Raw genomic sequence first — 17843 nt, 5'->3', positions numbered from 1 at the left:
GAAGAAACTAACAGTAAGATAACACCAGTCTGATTAAAAGGTATACTCAAGAACTTCCACCTGCACCAGCAAGACTGGAAGACTGCAGCATCTTTTGAAATCAGCCCTTGACCTTTATATGAGAGCAAATGAAAACAGCATTCCACAGGATCTTTGTTATTTGTCCAAAGCACTCGAACCATCACTGCCCAAGGATTAGTAAGAGCATAGCAGTCACATATGAGACTGCCCCCACATATTTTCCAAGTCGCCAATTGCTTTCAAGTCAGGGAGTTCCTTTGCTTTTTCTGTTTAACAGCCCTCATTAGATCTCTTTTGCAATGTTGGTCCAGGCTCCGTTTGAACTCATGCCAAGTCTATGCACTGACAACATCCTGTAGTGAGGAGATTCACAGAAAATGTAGCTCCTGTCTCAAGAATTTTGCTTGTTTTGAACCTGGCTCGTCTCTGCCTTGAATCTAGTTAATTTATGCCACAAGTGATTCTGCAGCCTCTGACATAACCCTTACTAAACCATTCTTTTGGCAGGAAGGTGGGTTCTTTTGTTTGTTTGGGGTGTTTTTCCCAGACTGAATCACCATTCTTTTGTTCCTTGTAAAGAAGTTTAAATAAACTGTTACATGCATTGGTCATTCTTGTTACTCTCATGTGAATCTTCTGCAATTTCAACAACCTCTTTTCCAAGAACAGGGGAATGAGGATCAGGATGATCCTCCTTGGCTCTTTCAGTATTATTTTCAAATTATTTATAATTTCCAATTTTTTTTCCTTTGGTTTTGGCCTCTATACAGCATTAAATTGAAGTTTAGCACATAAAATAAGTTCCATCTTCTGCATAGTTATGTTCAGGCCACCTTTGTATGTGTGAAATTGGCATTGTTTTGCCCCAGGTCCACCACTTCACATTTTTCTGTCTTGAAGTTCACCTGGTATTTCAGCTGCTGGGTTATTTGGTCTTTTAAGATGCAGGAATTTTTATCATTAGATAATTTTAAAAAGTGTGCATCAGATTGATGCACATTTCTAAGATACATTTAAAGTACAGATCGAGCTTGGGTTTGTAGTTATCTTTTGTTTTTGAAAAAATAGAGTGATATTATAGGACAAAAAGGCAAAGGGTGAGTCATGTGTCTTAAGAAAAATGGAAATTCCATCATTGCATAGTACAGAAAGCCATTGTACCACTGAAGATTTGTGTCTATGCATCTGACTCAAAAACCTCAACAGCTCTTTTCAAAGAGTAAGCAATTTACTCTTTTTCAAAACATTGCAGTTAAGTTGTATTTTTTTTTTTCCTATTTAAATTGGTGTTAAGTTCATGTCTTTGTTTTTCCATGTGGAAAAAAAATCCCTGCCATGTAGTTTCAGATAAAACCCGCAAGGTATAAAGGCATTTAATCCCATTTTCACTGCATACCTGAAGGTTTAAAAGAGTGTGAAGATCCACTTCATGACAATAGAAACTGTCTAGCAGGATATCACTCTTTAAAGTTTTTGACTGTGTTGAATTTGAGGAATAATGAAGATAAATGTCACGACAAAATATAGGAAGTTATTTTCTGCTGGGAGGACAGTAGGAGAGTGAGGAAGGAAATTCTTTAAGAAGCATGAACCAACATACTTCTGTTGTGAGAGAAGTGTGTCTCATTCTTTCTTAGTGTGGTTAATAAAAATATAGGCTGTGTGCAGTGTATGCATTTTACTTCCCATCACAGTCTGGAATGCAAGAAGAAAAAAACAAAAATTTAATGGCCTGAGTTACCAAGGTATTGCTCAGGGTCACAAAATCTAAACACTGTAGTTTACTTGTGGTATACATATACATTGTATTTTGAGAAACTTGTATTTTACACTTAACCCTGATAGCTTTAACTCTGCTATAATTATTCTTCAAATTCTGTAAACTTCCATATATTCTGCACTAATTATGTTTGTGTAAATTCTCAATTATTTCACTAGTTGTTTGCAAGTCTCTTGCAAAGCTAACAAAAGTAGAACCTTGAGAATTTGAAGAAACTATGAAATCTTCTCTTATTCCTGTTATGCCATTAAAATGCTATCCATTCTCAGACAGCCCACTGTAAAAATTTTGACAGCAATTAGTTTCTTAGTTATTTAGATCATTGTGACGAATCAAACCTACAAAAAGAAAAGAACATAAAAATCCCAAGCAATCAACCAAATTTAAAAAAAACAACCAAACATCGAAGCAATTACGACAAGGGGAACTACTTTTTGTATCCACACAAAATGTTGCCAAAATTAATTAGTGTTGTTTACTCAGTGTATTTTTAATGCTCACCCAAAAGATTCTTTTATCCTTCATCCAAACAGTACTGCTATTCAAAGGGGTCATCACCCCTCCTTTCTGAACTTTTTTGCCTTCTTGGGAAAATATGTCAGCATTTTATCCTACTTTGCAGTGGGATAAAGTGGTCTAACACTGCTTTTTCACTTCTAATAAATTTGTTCCTGAATTTTGAAACCTATACTCATGTAATTTCTTGAAATCATGAATTAATTTAATCTTAAAAACACCAATTTGAAATTGTCAATACACGTGTTGTAGGTATGTAACAATTAGATACAACTAAATTTAAAGAAATAATGTTCTAAAAAGCCCTTAAGGATCACAATTTCTAGTTCCCTATCTCCCTATCACCTTCATTAATTCAAGCCAATGGTTGTCTCATCTTTTCTGAAAATATTTACAATGGCCATATAATTGGGCAAACAGGCCAAAACTCACCCTTACTATACTTTCAGTACTATGTCAGTCTATAAATTCTCTACTACTGAAAATGGGGGGAGGGGGGAATCCCCATCTTTATGGGCATAATATTTGTATTATTATGTTCTTGCCAACTCTATGAGAGAATAATAGAACTTTAAGTTTAGATAAAGTATATAATCAATACTTGCAGGTGAATTTTTGTTGCAAAAAAAGAGGAAGATGGAACTGTGTGAATTAATACTGATGTAGTTTGATCTGAAAAAAATAAGTAATTCATGTCCTAATCTAAAACCTTTTTAAAGTCAATAGAAAAAATGTGGAAGGTTGAAATGCTGCTGAGCATTCAGACTGATAATTTAATCCACTTTTCACTTGAAAATTATTTCTATTCATGTAAAATCCTTTTTCTCCAGTGACTTATATACTTATTTTGTTTTGTCAGGGAACAGAAATATGCAATAGTCATCAGGTATAATTTTCTTTCCTACTATAACTGTTTTTTGATTTCTGGAGAGAACATACATTTCTCTACCATGTAGAATTATTGTGAGCCAACTGTAAAGTTATATGCATTCTCACTCTTGATAAGAAGTCATCCAAAAGATTTAGGACCTTTGCACTCCCAAGGATATGAATAGCTTTTCTTCCACATGAATTATACTGTTGACTTCATTAGGATTGCTTGCATTTTTCAGGCAATTATCCCCAGAATACAATACAGTAAAACCCCATATATTAATATATGGGTTAATATTAATATATAATACTCAAATATTTAAATATCCAGTAAAATTAAATATTTTTCAATTACAGCTTTTCCTGTTTTAGTGTCATCTCTCAAGGCAACATTTGTCCATGTATCTTTTGTCATTAAAACATTCTTCTCAATAACACACTTCAGCCCTTGATTCTGATCTTGCCTAATGCCTCGGGTGAAGTCCTCCACCCATCAGTGCAAATAGGCATTGTGTTCCTGACTTCAGACTGAAAAATTCTTAACTGGAACTCTGGTTACATGCAGTTAAAAGGTAGATTATTCTATTCAAGAGGTCCATCCTTAAAGTGCAGGTTATTTATCTGTATTGAAGCACATAAAGCAAAAATAACTGGTAATCATGCTCTGCAATGTGGTGTGTTCCTCTTGGCAATACACAGCACCAGTAAGAAAGATTTCATTACATTTTTTTTATTAATAAAGTAGGAAAAAACAATTGAATCTCTAAAATTCTTGCCTTAAAAAATACTTCTAGTACCATTCCTGTATTTTCAGTAGGTTGCTCTAAATGTAAAACCATAGATAAAAAACAGAAGTAAGAGAATATCTGGAAAGGGATGTGCTTCTATAATTTAGTAATCATTCATTTTATCAATACAAGTAAAGTTTTTCAATCCCTTTACAACATACTTCTGGATGTTATTGTAATTCAAATTACTATATCATTCACTTACACCTTTACTATTAAAAGACAGGCATGAGAACATACTAGAAATACTTTCTGAATCAGCAACTATGAAAGATTCTAGAATTTTAAATAATTAAATTAAGTTCTTAGATTTTTTTTTCAGAGGCGTTGTTGATTTCATGTGGAGAGATTTTTGGTGCTTGACATGTTAACATACAGCAGAATATGTTGACTTGCAAATTAATGAAGTATATTTACTCACCCCAGAGTTGGAATCATACAGAAATCATCTTACAACGCTGTCTATTACTAAAAAGTTATGTCTTGAGACCAGTGTCCTTTGCAATCTAGTTATTCTGGTTTCATTATTCATCTTTTCAGTAATTGCCTCATTCTAATTTTTTCAAGGTTATTTAGAGAATGGCAAAAGAAAAAATACAGGCACTGCTAAATTTTGCTTATCTGGGACTGTGAGTACTATTGATTTTTACACACCATTTTTATAACCTTACAGCATTTAGGTTGAAGTCAGGGGCAGAACTAAAATCCTCACTATCAGTAAAGTGTGTATATATCTATTGTATGACTGCATTTATATGCATGTACATACATGTATACAGCTCACACCTTAGTAGTGAAGAAGAGAGCAAGAAACACTGTTTTCCTTTAATGTATGTCAGCATTTTGTACTGAGGAACCTTGATCCTTCTTTGAAGCATCTAGTAATCAGTACTAGGGAAAACAGCCCCAACCAACAGTGGTTGATTTACAGTAGTCTTACAGTAGCTCTAATCTGCCACATTAAGTGCATTCAACAGTGTGAAAATCTAAATAGTTAATATTGATGGCCATTTTATTATTAGTAATAATGACAATGGCCACACTTTACAGTCCCGTATCTCATGTACTTCCAGGAATGGTATATGCTTTCTAACAATGGTGAAAAAAGAGACCTAACACAACACATAATTGTGTCAGCATCTCTGTATACACAGGCAGAGACTGCAGACTTTGAATAAATTTTATTATGCCTACAGAAACATTCTCCTGGGTTAGACTAGGCATTTCATCTAACCACTTTACCTGGATTTTATTTTTCACATTAAAAATATAATTAGCAGTTGCCTTATGCAGTATGGTTCAACATCACTTTATGCATAGAGAGAAAAAAACAGAATGGCTTGTGTAGTGTAAATTTATTTTTTTTTTCACTTAATAAAAGTGCCTTAATTGGCCATGATGTAATGAAGTAGTATTAGTATTAGTAGTATTAGTTGTAGTATTAGTATTACAAACATATATATATGTTTATATAGCTATATAAACATAGCTATGTTTATTCATTTAAACACAGCTATCCCTAAAATATATGATACTTAAGGGGTAAAATTCTTACTATTCCTGTATAAAAACTATGCTGAAATATTTGTTTACATTCCTTCTGTCATGTTCCAGTCTGGATGTTACAATAGATTCCTTATGAAGTCCTGAAGTATCAATTTGACTAATTCAACTGCACATCCAAATACATCTTTTGTGAGTATAGCACACTAAAATGTGGTTAGCTACTCCAGAAGTTTATAACATCATACTTGTAACAACTAATCTTTCACTTAAAGTCTGTTTCAGACAGATAGCTGGCTGAAATTTTGGCTATATGGGAAAAAACTTATGACAGATCTTGAGAGATAAGATGCTTATTTTACAGTTGTGTGAAGATCACTGAAAAAAAGAAGTTACATCTTTATATTCCAGCATTTCAACTTGCTATTCCTTAAAGACTAAATGGATGATGAAATTCTAATAGCTAGTATTGCATATAATATTAACAACTAGGTAAAAAAGTAACACTCCTCTGTTTATCACTGAGAGGAATTGTAATAGAAATCCTAAATACAACTGAAAAGCTTTTCACAGGAACACTTCTGAGCTTAACTCCCTGATGAACTGAAGTAGGAAGCTATACATCGCTACATCGCACATTTACTTAAGAAGAATTTATAACTGCTGATTTATTTTTTCGTCATGAAAATTGAAAGGTGATTTTTTTTTTTTTTTAATTAGATTAGGAAAAATAAATTGTGTCCGCACTGTGTCCTGTCTGCAGTTACTTTTGATAACCACTTAAAATATAGGTAGCACCTCTGTCACTGTCTGGTGAACTTTCCTGTGGCGGGAAAGGAATATGTGGTTCAATTCAGTGTACAAGCTAATTTGCAGTAAGCTGTACTTGATACTTGATAAAAAGCTGATTTTTCAATGCAGAACATAGTCTGTCCTTTTCTGCATTTCCTTATTACATACTGTACTAAATCTCTGAAGTGATTTAGCTTGTGAAAAAGAGCACAGATGTTTCACCATAGTATACTCTTTTGCATTTTCACTCTTATTTTAATCTGCACCAATAAAGAGTCTGAGAGATGACAAAAATTACTAACTGGGTCAAGCTTCTGGTTTCTGTGTCCTTATAGGCTGACTTCATTGAACACAAAATTTTTGAGCTCCAAAAGCAAGATCAGAAAAAAATCAACTTTTCTCTTTGGGTATCTCCTAGAGAATTTCACTCTAGGTCTCTCAATGGAGTGAAAGTCTTTGATTTTGCTTTCCTGTTCAGGAAGGATACAGAAAATTTCTGAGGATGGTGGCAAAATTAATGTACCCATAAAGGATTTATGTCTTAGGAGCAGTCGAGCAGAAATATAAAAAAGCTCGATGGGTTATCTGGATGTGTAGTTATAGATCCTTCAGGAGAGACAGGTAGGGCAGGCAGAGCAGAGGGGTTGGTCTGTACAGTGTTTGCATTAAAGGAAAAGCAAATAAAGCAGATGGTTTTCTGAGAGTTTGCTATAGATTAGCCAGCCAGGGTGATACCACCAGTGTATTATTCTAAGTGGAATTAATGGAAATCGCTAGAGCAGTTACTCTGATCCTTAGGAGTGACCTCAAATTCCCAGAGGTTAACTGGGTCTGTGATACAGCAGACACAAAGAGGTCCAGGAAATTCCTGGACCACATTTAGGAAAACACTTAGGTACAGATACTAAACGAGAGGAGTGGGAGGAGTGGAGTGATCTCCTTTCTCTGATGCCTGGTGATAGGACACAAAGGAATGGTAAGGGAGATACAAGAAATAGCAGGGGAAGATAAGACTAGATATTAGAAAAATTTCTTCTATGAGAGGCTGGTCAAGCACTGGAACAAGCAACACAGGAAGGGGCCCCAGGCCTGTTGGGGTTCAAGGAGGTGTTCAATTGACAGCTGCATTTTTTTACACAATTATTTTTTTACACAATTTTGAGAATTTAGAAATTTTAAAAACTGCCCGCTTCCAACCTGCACATAAATTAGAAGAGGAAAAAATAACAACTACATATATATATATAACACAGCAAATACTGTCTAAAAGCAAATGTGATAATTGGCTGCAAAAGTACCTTTGCACATAACATGTTCTGGATAGGACATTGCAATGGAATTTGGAGGACTAAATTAAAGTCTTTATTATTCCAAAGCATCCATGGGCAAGGCATACAATCCTTCTATTAAAGTTATCTATCTCCATAAAGGGATTAAAAAACCTGTCTCTAACTCTGTCCATCTGGTCCATCTAAGACCAGATGTTAACTCATACTGGCAGTTACGTTACAGAAGTTGTTTGTGTGAGCAAATGATACAAATTCAAGTATAGATTACTGCTTGCTAGAATTAGATGGCCTTTTCCATGTATAACTTTCTATCATCTATACTTGCCTTAAGGATTTGCTTTAGCACACTTCCAGTATTCTTTCAGTATTCTATTTCAGTATACAGTCTTTGGTACTGTAATATTCATATCTGTTTTTTTTTCTTTTTTGTTAGGTAATTGCTATATACATATTCATCATGTTCTGTTATTCAAAAAAACCCAGCAGACTAGTTTCTAATTTAATTCTCGGTGAGAAGTTATACAGGCTAGCACAGATACTGGAATGTGACTTGCATCACTAGATTTTAGTGTCACAATCATAGAGATGTATTTGATATTCATTTTCATTTTTTCTCTATACCTGAGTGTCCCAGAATAATAGTGAATTTTCCAACAACATTAAGTTGTGCATCTGTACAGATATAATCTTAGAAATCATGTATCTGTGGGAAGAAATATGTTAGAAAAGTGACTGAGTGCCAGCAGTTCTTGATTAATGTCATTCCCTCAGGGCAGAACAGCATTTGTGCTTTTTATCATGATTAGTTCATTAGCACTACATAACTATTTTGTTGATGTCTACTCTGAGACCTACACTTGTTTTCTTATAAGTACATTTATATTTTTAGTTGTGATAGAGGAATTGGGAAAGTTATTGCACTGAACATGCTTCTTTTTTTCCTTCACTTAATGTCCAAAGGATTCTTACTGTGTACCCCTAGCAGACAAGCTTATCCAAACATCTCTGCAGCCTCCAAGTCATCCCTGAGTCCATTTTCCCTTTTGTTTTTCATTGGATGTGCTCCTGTCTACTCTTAACTTATGAAGTCTAAATAAATTATTTAGATGCATATATCCCATTATTAACAGTGGATCTGGTAGCAAACTGGAATACCACACCCAAATATATTTTTTTTTAAATACTCTAAAAAAATCTCATTTTAGCATATTTGCATCACTTACTGTAGACTACAGATGTATTTTTATTATTTTGTCTTTGATTTCTCCACTCTTATACAGCACATTCAGCTTCATAAGTGTTCTCTTCAAAAAAGAAAGATAATGTCTTGATTTGTATTAAGGCCAGCAAGGCCCACTGCACAGATGAAAGAACTAAGATTTGAGAGATCAAGGTTCTCAGATTTTCACTGATCCGCCAGGTTTTGCAAGTCAAGATGATAATATTCTTTTTAGTTAAATAACAAAAATTCACTATGCTTCCTGTTCAAATACAACCTGAACTGCATGGGTAAACTGTCTCCTTGCAGAGACGTAGGAGTATGTTTGTAGTCACTTGGGTAAAGATCTGAAATCTGCTGAAGTTATCTCTTAAAAGGGAAGGACAATATCCCTTCTCATTAACTCATGTGTGTTCTGAATCAGATCCTTAGTTTAATTTGTTATTTAACTTACTAGCTCTTTCAAGATGCAAGGAGTTTCCTGGGAATTAAACAGTGATAAAGGGAAACTGATGACATAAGAAATTTCCTTCAATGTTATCATAAGGAGATGCCATTTGCAGAAATAATTTAAGTATCAGTCACAGGGTAATCTCTAAGACATTTTACCTCCAACTAAGGACATTAAATTTTGAAAAATGTAAAGGTCTCTAAGAATACTAAAAGTGAAAAATAGAGCCCATGAAATATTCTCACCTTTACAGAAATTTTTTTTTCCCCTCTCAAATGTTGACTGAAAGTTTTACTCTTTCCAAATAATTAGGGTTTGGTAATTCTTTATTCTTCATTATTAACAATATTTACTAGGTGAGTAGTGAGCAGTCAAACAGTAGGAGACCCTGAGACCAAAGACCACTCATTATGTACCCCTTGAGGGCATGTTTATGTTGCAAAGCCATTAGCCATTTTCAGTCTCAGAAATTTCTATCACCAACAATTTCACACAGGATCTGACCTGCTACTTTTGCAGAAGAGGTCTGAAAATTTACAGGAACAATCTGGTAAACTGCATGAACAGTCCTAGAAATGTCACAGCATAGGAATGCTTAAGAGCAATGCAGAATATATTCCAAAATTCTTCAGAATGCTCTTAATTTTCATTATAGAGTTCTGGGTAATTCTGGGCTGTAAAAAAACCACCAAAAACAAACCCAGTGTTTTGTTCCCAGCTTGGAAATATCCACGGGATACTTTCTGCTAATTTTTCATGTATGTAAATGTCTGTTTGCTTTAGAGTTCAAATACTTCTAACAGTTGTAGTGGATTGATTGTGGCATCCACTGCCAAGTACCCACTGTTCTATCACTCCCCTCCTCAACTGGGGAGCAGTGATATTAGTGTAACAAAAAGCACACAGGGAGAAATAAGGACAGGGAGAGATAACTCCCCAGTTATAGACAGGGACAAAACAGATTCAACTGGGAAAAAAAAAAAAAAAGTTTCATTTCCAGTTGAATCAGTGTGAATGAAAAATAAAAGCAAAATCTTAAAATGCCTTCCCCCATCCCTCCCCTTTCCTCAGGCTCTTGATCTTCTCTGCCTCCTGCCCACAGCAGCACAGGGGGACAGGGAAGGGGCTGTAGCCCATGGGGGCTCTGGTCAGCTCGTCACGGGGGGGGATTCCCACAGGGTCACAGCCTCCTTCAGGCACTTCCACCTTCCAGACACTGCAGGTGTAACCCTACTGCCCCGTGGAGATATACATTAATACAGCTCCTGTGAATAGAATTAGGCACCAGATAAACTGTCCAGTGACATTTACACCATGTATACATACCACAGCTATCAGTGGAAAAGAAATAATGATTTATGAGTTTTTCTGAAGAAATATAGTTCACCTTTTTTCCCCCTATTTTCAGAAGAATAAAATTTACTGCTTTTCTAATCTAATCTAATCTAATCTAATCTTTGAAAAGAGCATTCCATTTTCCTTCTTCTTAAATTTTATTTTTTCTCCTCCAGGTCATACACTATGGATCAGTTGTTCCAGTTCTAAGTTTTGCCTTAAAAACAGTATTTAAAATTTGTCTCTGGTATCCAAACTTCAAATAAAGTATGTTCTTAGTGAGGCTGTTTTATGATAATAAACAACAGAACACCTAAGGATACTTCCAAAGTATTCCAAAGTGCAACCAAAGAACCATAAAAAGACTATTTTTAGAGCACATATGCCACTTACATGCAATTTAAATCCCTGCTACAAGGGTTTACAGTTATTAATTATTCTCTCTGCATGAAAAATCCTGAAGTGTAAAAGAAGCTCCAAAACAGGTTAAATGAGAACTAAATAAATGATCCTAAGCCAATTAGAAATGCAGCAAGTAAAAATCTTCCAATGTCAATAGAAACAAATTTTAAAATTTTTATTTTAGAGAATGAAGTAAAGAAAGCAGAATTAATAAGTTTCTGACATGTCATGTTCATGGGAAGTGAAGCTTCCATTCCAAGAAAAATAATTTAATAATAAAGAACTGTTAATAGACTTTAAACAAGGACATAAACAAAAAGTCTTGATTAAAGCATTTAATAATTGCACTGTCATAAATTATCAACTCAATAAATTATTAACTCAATAATTAGTTTAAATATTTACCATATGAAAAAATTTTGTAACCAATGCTAAGTTAAGCATTGTACCTAGCATTCATTACTTGATTTGATTTTATGATCTAATCTATAGTATGTATCCACTTGAATTTAATTACATTGTTTCCTTAGACATGTGGCATAAGTGAAGAGAGTAATGAAGCAAAAGGTATACTGGACAGTCTCTACTTCACAGAAATTTGAGTACAAATTGACAAATGAATACTTTAAGTTTTCTAATTCTGTTGCTAAAAGAGAAGCATAATAACATTAATTTGATGAAGATTAATTAACAGGTCAAATAAGAAAATGGAAAAACCATATCAATGTAATGCAACAGAAACTGACTGTAGTTGAAACAGGCTGGTTTATGACTTATTCTCAGAGGAGTGGTTTTTTTTAAACATTGTATCTTGGGGTTTTAAATCTATATAATTTCAGATAAATTAAAAGAGACTCACAAAATATTAGAAAGAAGTGGGCTGAATAGCAATAATATATAAAACCTTTTTTATACCAGCATTGTCTTTATATTGTTTCATTTAGATGCCTTTCCAAGTCTAGAACATTTATTGAAATGTGAGAGTCCTTAGGTTGTCCCTGCTGTTTGAGTTTCCCTTAGTTTGGAGTCAATAAATGCATTTAGAAAACAAATTTCAAGAAAGCATCCTTTACTCTTTCATCACTATTGTCAAGCTCTAAATGATAGTTACAACACTCCCTAACCCCTCCACTTCCTATAGGGGACTCTTTTTCTGCTGATTCTGAATAGTTTATTGTCACTTCTTGCAGCATTCCAGAAGTGCAAGTTATCACACCACTTTCCAATGATTGCTTATGCTGTAATTTTTGGGCTTGACAATATTTTCTATTGGTGTAGATGCATTCTAGTTGGGCTATCAATCCTGTCACCTTTTTAAAAGAAGAAAACCTAATTCATGTGTGACTGTTGTCATGTTCTTCCATGGTTTCTAACACTTCAAAACCCACCCCTCCTGCACAAATGAGTACAGGGCAAATCAAATCTGTTAGTGTCCACTTGCACACCATTCTTGAATATTTTTGATCATCAGGCCTGCTGCTGACAAATGGAGTGCACCTGTATTACAGGGAGAAAAGGATCTTCCCTCAGGAGTTAACAGGCCTCATTAAAGGAGTTTTAAACTACATTTAAAAAGGAAAGGGGATAAAAACAGGCCCACTAGAAATAAACCTGGGAGCACCATGATGATCAAAACTCACAAAATTATCCCAAGGACCAGTCTAATCAGGGTCAGATTCAGATACTGCTCCGCTGTTGTTCTGTTATTCTCTTGATCTGCTTCCTGTTTCTTCCTTCATCATTCCATGCAACAGGAACAATGGAGGAGAATTTTACATGTACTCCTGATCCCTTAACCAGTTAGTCTCAAGGTGCTGAATTCCCTTTTTGATTGCCCTTAGACTTCTTATTGCAATTTCATCACTGCCTGCCTTGAAAAAGTATTAATAGTTAATAATCTGAGGGCTGCACTGGAGTAGAAAGCTTCCTCCTAATGTCTTTAAGACAGGCTTTGAGGGACAGCAGACTTTCTTTAAGATGTGGGTCCAGTGTGCATATTGGGTTTTGTTTGGTCTTTCTCAGAAGAAAGTCTCCTGTGACAATGAAACATCTCTTTTTCTGTATAGAAGCAGTCTTGACACAGGCAGTAGGCTGACTTAACCTCAGTGACACCTCTGACCTAGATGAGCAATCCCTCTCAGTACTGTACAGCTGCACTTTTAGAGCCTTGCACCTCTTGTGGCAGGGCACCTGGCAGGGTGGGGTAGTAATGGAGGGAATGCTCCAGTGTGCAAGGCTGGAAATTGTCACCACTCCCCCCCATCTCTTAAGTCATGATCTACAGATTAAAGATAGGATAGGGAATTCCTGCATCATACACCCTGTCTGCCTGACAGATTTGTCCCTGGGATGTAGGGGTTTTTTCAGGTAGTCTGTCTCTCATTCAGACTCTCTAATTCTGCTTAACCTACTCACTTCCTCCCACAGTTCTGTCAGCACACCTCTCACAGGTGTGCTCACTGCCACTGTTCTTGTAAAGGACACATCCTGCATCTGACACCTCGGCAGGCAAGTGCACAAGATGAGGTACAAGTTAGCAAGACTGATAGCATAATAAGAAAACAATCTTTGGTGGTTCAAGGATGAATAGAGAAAACTGTCTTTTTAATGTCTATTTTCTCTCCTTCTATCTCCTCCTTTTATTTTTTTATTTTAAAAACGTCTTTACTGATAAGAGTTTGTTGTGATAAAGCTCTTGGCACAGTTAATACCTGTAACATGAAGATAAAAGTCAGGTTAGAGCCAGGCAAGAATGTCAAAGGATAAAGATCCGTGAGGTAGGTGACCTGATTTAAAGGCTTGCTGTTACCAAAAAGAGAGATTACACATGCTCTGCCATGTGCAGACATAAATACCCATAAACTAGCATTGTTAGTCACATGCTCTCAGTCTTTTATGCTGGCTCTGTGCTGAACCAGTCCAGCTTGCTAAATAGGCAAAAAGCAAATCCATGAACAGTTATAAGAAGAAGTGACTATTCATCAGTGGTTCACAGTAATATTATTTTCGTGCATCACACCAAGAGAAATAAATTTTCAAGTAAAAAAGCTGGACAGGTAAACTATCTATTTTTGTTGTCATCTGAGATCATGTTCTCCCACTAGCCAAAATCATGCACTTTTCAGAGGTGTGCCTTCAGGTTTTGTGTAAAAAGTATTTATTAAAAGTACCTACAACCTGGTTTGCAGAAGGTGATAGTGATAGAAATTCTACTTTTACTGTAGAGATAAAGAGTTGCTGTGCCACATGCCATGATAACACAATAACACCCAAAGATGACACAACAAACAGGAGCAGCCAGAATTGAACTTGGGCAGAGTCAACTCAGATATAAGAAACTGTCTTTTTGGGAAGTGTTTCAGAAGCAGAATAAAATTCTTGCAAAAGGAAAACAGGTTCTCCCTCTCCTGGTATTCATAAATCATGACTCAGCAACTTTACAGAATATATATATATGTTACTAAAACTCGAGGATTTTAAATCTACACAAAGATTTTGCTAAGCCATCTACTAAAAAATTACTGTTAACTTAAAAAGGTTTTGCCTCACAGTCAAGATGTATTTGTTTAACTTGGAATGCCAAATTCACACTATTTTGTGATATTGCTGCTTTACTGATTATTACTTGGTATGAAAGACAATACTCAAAAAAATTAGCTAAGCTGGAAAAAAAAAAACTGCATTTCACTACAACTGGATTTAAATTCTCCTGCTCTGACGCTCATCAAAACCGGGGGGAAAAAAAAAAAAAAAGTAAACAAACTTCCTAGCTTTGATAGAAGGCACGTCTTTGAATCAGCTGGCATTCTTCCACTGGCAATGCAAAGTGCTTGTGAAAAACTTCTTTTATACTTTTATTCGAGAGGTTTTCCACTAGAGTTCCACTCCCCCGCCGGACTTTCCGCTCCACAGCACAGCCGCGGACTCTGGCCATGCGGGGCGGGGCGGCACCGGGAGAGGCGGTGCCGGGGCGGGACCGGGGCGGTGCCCGGGGCGGTGTGTGGGGCGGTGTGTGGGGCGGTGCCCGGGGCGGTGCCCGGGGCGGTGCCCGGGGCGGTGTGTGGGGCGGTGCCGGGGCGGTGCCGGGGCGGTGTGTGGGGCGGTGTGTGGGGCGGTGCGCGGGCGGTGCCGCGGCCCATCAGTGGCGGTGCCGGGGCGGTGCCCGGGGCGGTGCCCGGGGCGGTGCCGGCGGCGGAAGCGGCGGGGCCGGCGTTGCCGGGCGGAAGCGGCGGCAGTTGGTGTTTAAAGGCTCTGCGGCGGCAAAAGGGCGGCGAGTGGCGGCAGGGCGGGCGGAGCGGCCCGAGGGTTCCCGGTTCCCTGCGCTCCACCTCGGGAGCGACAGCGCCCGGCCGGAGCGGGGAGATGGTCTCCAGAGCCGCCGATCGGCTGCTGATCGTCGTGTCCGTGCTGGAAGGTAACCGGGAGGGGCGGGAGGGTCGCTGCCTCCCGGCTGCTGCGCGTCCCCTCTGTCCCCGGAGGAAGATGAGGGCTGGTCGCTGCCTTCGCGGCGTTTTCTCTGGTGGCGTGAGCGGGGTAAACCGAGCAGCCTTGAGTAAACCGATTTTATTAATAAAGCTTTGGACGTGCGTATCTTAAGGCCAGGGTTGGCCCTCCCTTATGTTTTGGAGGTATTTACGCAAAGTACTGTTTTAAAGGATGGAGAAAAGTAGCTATTCTTCCCTGCGGGTTTAGGTTTTGTTTTGTTTGAGTTTTTTTTTTAGAGTAGCAAAAAGGGAAGGGATGTTTCTACCCCGTCGTAGCAATTCCCTCTAAGGCTTTTTTTTTTTTTTTTTTTTTTTTTTAGTGGCATTGACTCAAACATATCTAGTTATTCATCTCGCATTTCTACAGGTTTTAGTTTCTGTGCATGTGAGTTGTTTGTTGGGATGTCTTTTTCTATTTTAGGGTGCTTTGGCGATCAGTGGAGGTTTGGGTTGTTGTGGCTGAATTATTTCTCTTTGTCAAGCAAATCCTGTTATCTCTCTGTCCCTTTATGTAGTTTCCAGAGGAGCTTACAAATAAGATCCTATTGTCTGATATGCCTGTAGTATGATCTCCCCACAATGTGATATAAGTAAATTTTTATTTCATTTCAAATCAGAATATTGGATGATCCAGAACCCAGGACCGATCCCATACAGTTTTAGGCACTATCCTAATCTGGTAATGATTTTTATTTTTTCAGCAAGTAGCAGGAAAAATACCTTTCACTATAAGATCATGTTTTTCTATTGTGATGTCAGGCAGTCATAACTTCTTCACTTGAAGTACAACATTCAGTCTCTTTCTCATGCCTGCTCCTTTACCTATTGCCAATCATAGATTTCTCAAATAATTCTAATTGTTTACTACTTTGTTCTTTGTTACTTAATTTCCTGTCTCTTCACAAATAGTCTGTTTCATGTTACATTCTTTCATGTTTCTGCACAGTGCAAACACTTTTTCTTTAAAGAACAGGGAAGGTGATATGGGAGATTAATTTCACTGGTTTATAAATCAGAGCTCTTGCATTCTTTCAGCGATGGTGCATGCAATGTCACTTTTTTACAGGGCGCTGTTTCCCAAAACGACCCAAGCACGTGCTTATAGTTGAAGCCAGGTTAGATGGTGAGCAGTTGGCTACTGACCCTGTGGAGCATACTGATCAGCCACAATTTGCTACAGAATTGGCCTGGGAACTTGATAGGAAAGCACTTCATCAGCACAGGTAATATTAAAAGCAGAAGCCTAATTTGCAGATAAAATTTAATTTTCTTGTTTTTACAGTTTTTGTGTTACTGTAATCTGAATTGGTTTTTAGAAACTTGCTTCTACTTTTAGCTACCATAATGTTGTGAAAAAATGTACTAATGTACAAAAAAAGAGTATGTGGCTGATAAATGATGTTTAAACATTCTAAAGGGTATTGTTATTCACTACTAAAAAACACTCCACAAGCTCTTAGAGCAAATTTATAATGCTATAATTCAAATTTTGTAGTCAAGCTTCCTTATGTATACTGTGACACAAAATTAATTTAACTTCAAATCCAAAAAGCCTATGTAAATAGTTTTTGAATATGTCATGGAAATAAGGTGAGAAATTGAGTGTTTCCATAGCTGTCATTGAGTTGTACAAGTCTTACACCTTGTTGTAATATTATGACCATATTAGCAAATAAGTTAGGCTGCATTTGCCGTGTGCTAAACGTTTTATCTGTGGCTCGAAATAATCAGGTGCTTTACACAAAAATCTTCTCCACAAGTCCTATCTTTAAGATGCCCCTACAAGTGAAATTCAAATTTTGTGTGAAGCTTGATGCTTATTTCTTTTACGTGGATGAGGTATTTATTTGTTGCTAATGTCTTTTTAATAGTGCTTGAGACTCTGAGGCACCAATGCACTCTTCTTAAAAAATTAAGCTACATGTTTCTTCCCTCATTTAATGATGAGTTTTTATATGTTCAATATAAATTCAGTTTCTGACCTAATGAAACTAGTTATATAACAAGTTCTGTATCATTGGCTTGCTGGAATCTTAGTAACTGTCTTTGAGAACTGTTTTCAGAGATACATTTCATATTTAATATTTGAACTGCACTACTTCTTCAGGCTCCAGCGTACACCTATCAAACTCCAGTGTTTTGCATTGGATGCTGTATCTTCAGCTAAAGAGAATATAGGCTATATTGTACTGGATTTAAGGGCTGCACATGAAAAGAAACAGGTATGTTATGGGGTTTAGATATTTAAAAATTTGTTTTGACAACAACATCATTTCAGATAATGAATTAAATTAAAGCATAGGCTAAACTTTTGAGTCTCATTTTGGAGTATCACTGATCATGTGCGGGGGTTCTGTTGCTTTTTTTCAGAGAAGAGACATCTTGACTCT

At 36.7% G+C, this 17843-nt stretch overlaps 1 protein-coding gene across 2 annotated transcripts in view; it reads left to right on the top strand.

Moving 5' to 3' along the window:
* The first annotated feature begins 15148 nt into the window (after positions 1-15148).
* CEP120 (centrosomal protein 120) overlaps positions 15149-17843 on the top strand; it is a 38378-nt gene continuing 35683 nt past the window's right edge. The window contains exons 1-3 of one of the 2 annotated variants that reach the window (XM_079331611.1): positions 15149-15383; positions 16520-16676; positions 17561-17675. In XM_079331611.1, the coding sequence (XP_079187737.1) occupies positions 15332-15383; positions 16520-16676; positions 17561-17675 (324 nt within the window). In that variant the 5' untranslated portion in view covers positions 15149-15331. The remainder of the gene's footprint in view (positions 15384-16519; positions 16677-17560; positions 17676-17843) is intronic. The other variant, XM_079331610.1, reaches the window with a different exon arrangement.

This window comes from Erithacus rubecula (assembly GCF_903797595.1).
Source record: "Erithacus rubecula genome assembly, contig: SUPER_Z_unloc_5, whole genome shotgun sequence".
Taxonomy (NCBI): Eukaryota; Metazoa; Chordata; class Aves; order Passeriformes; family Muscicapidae; genus Erithacus; species Erithacus rubecula.
This window is presented reverse-complemented; position numbering and strand designations above follow the sequence as displayed.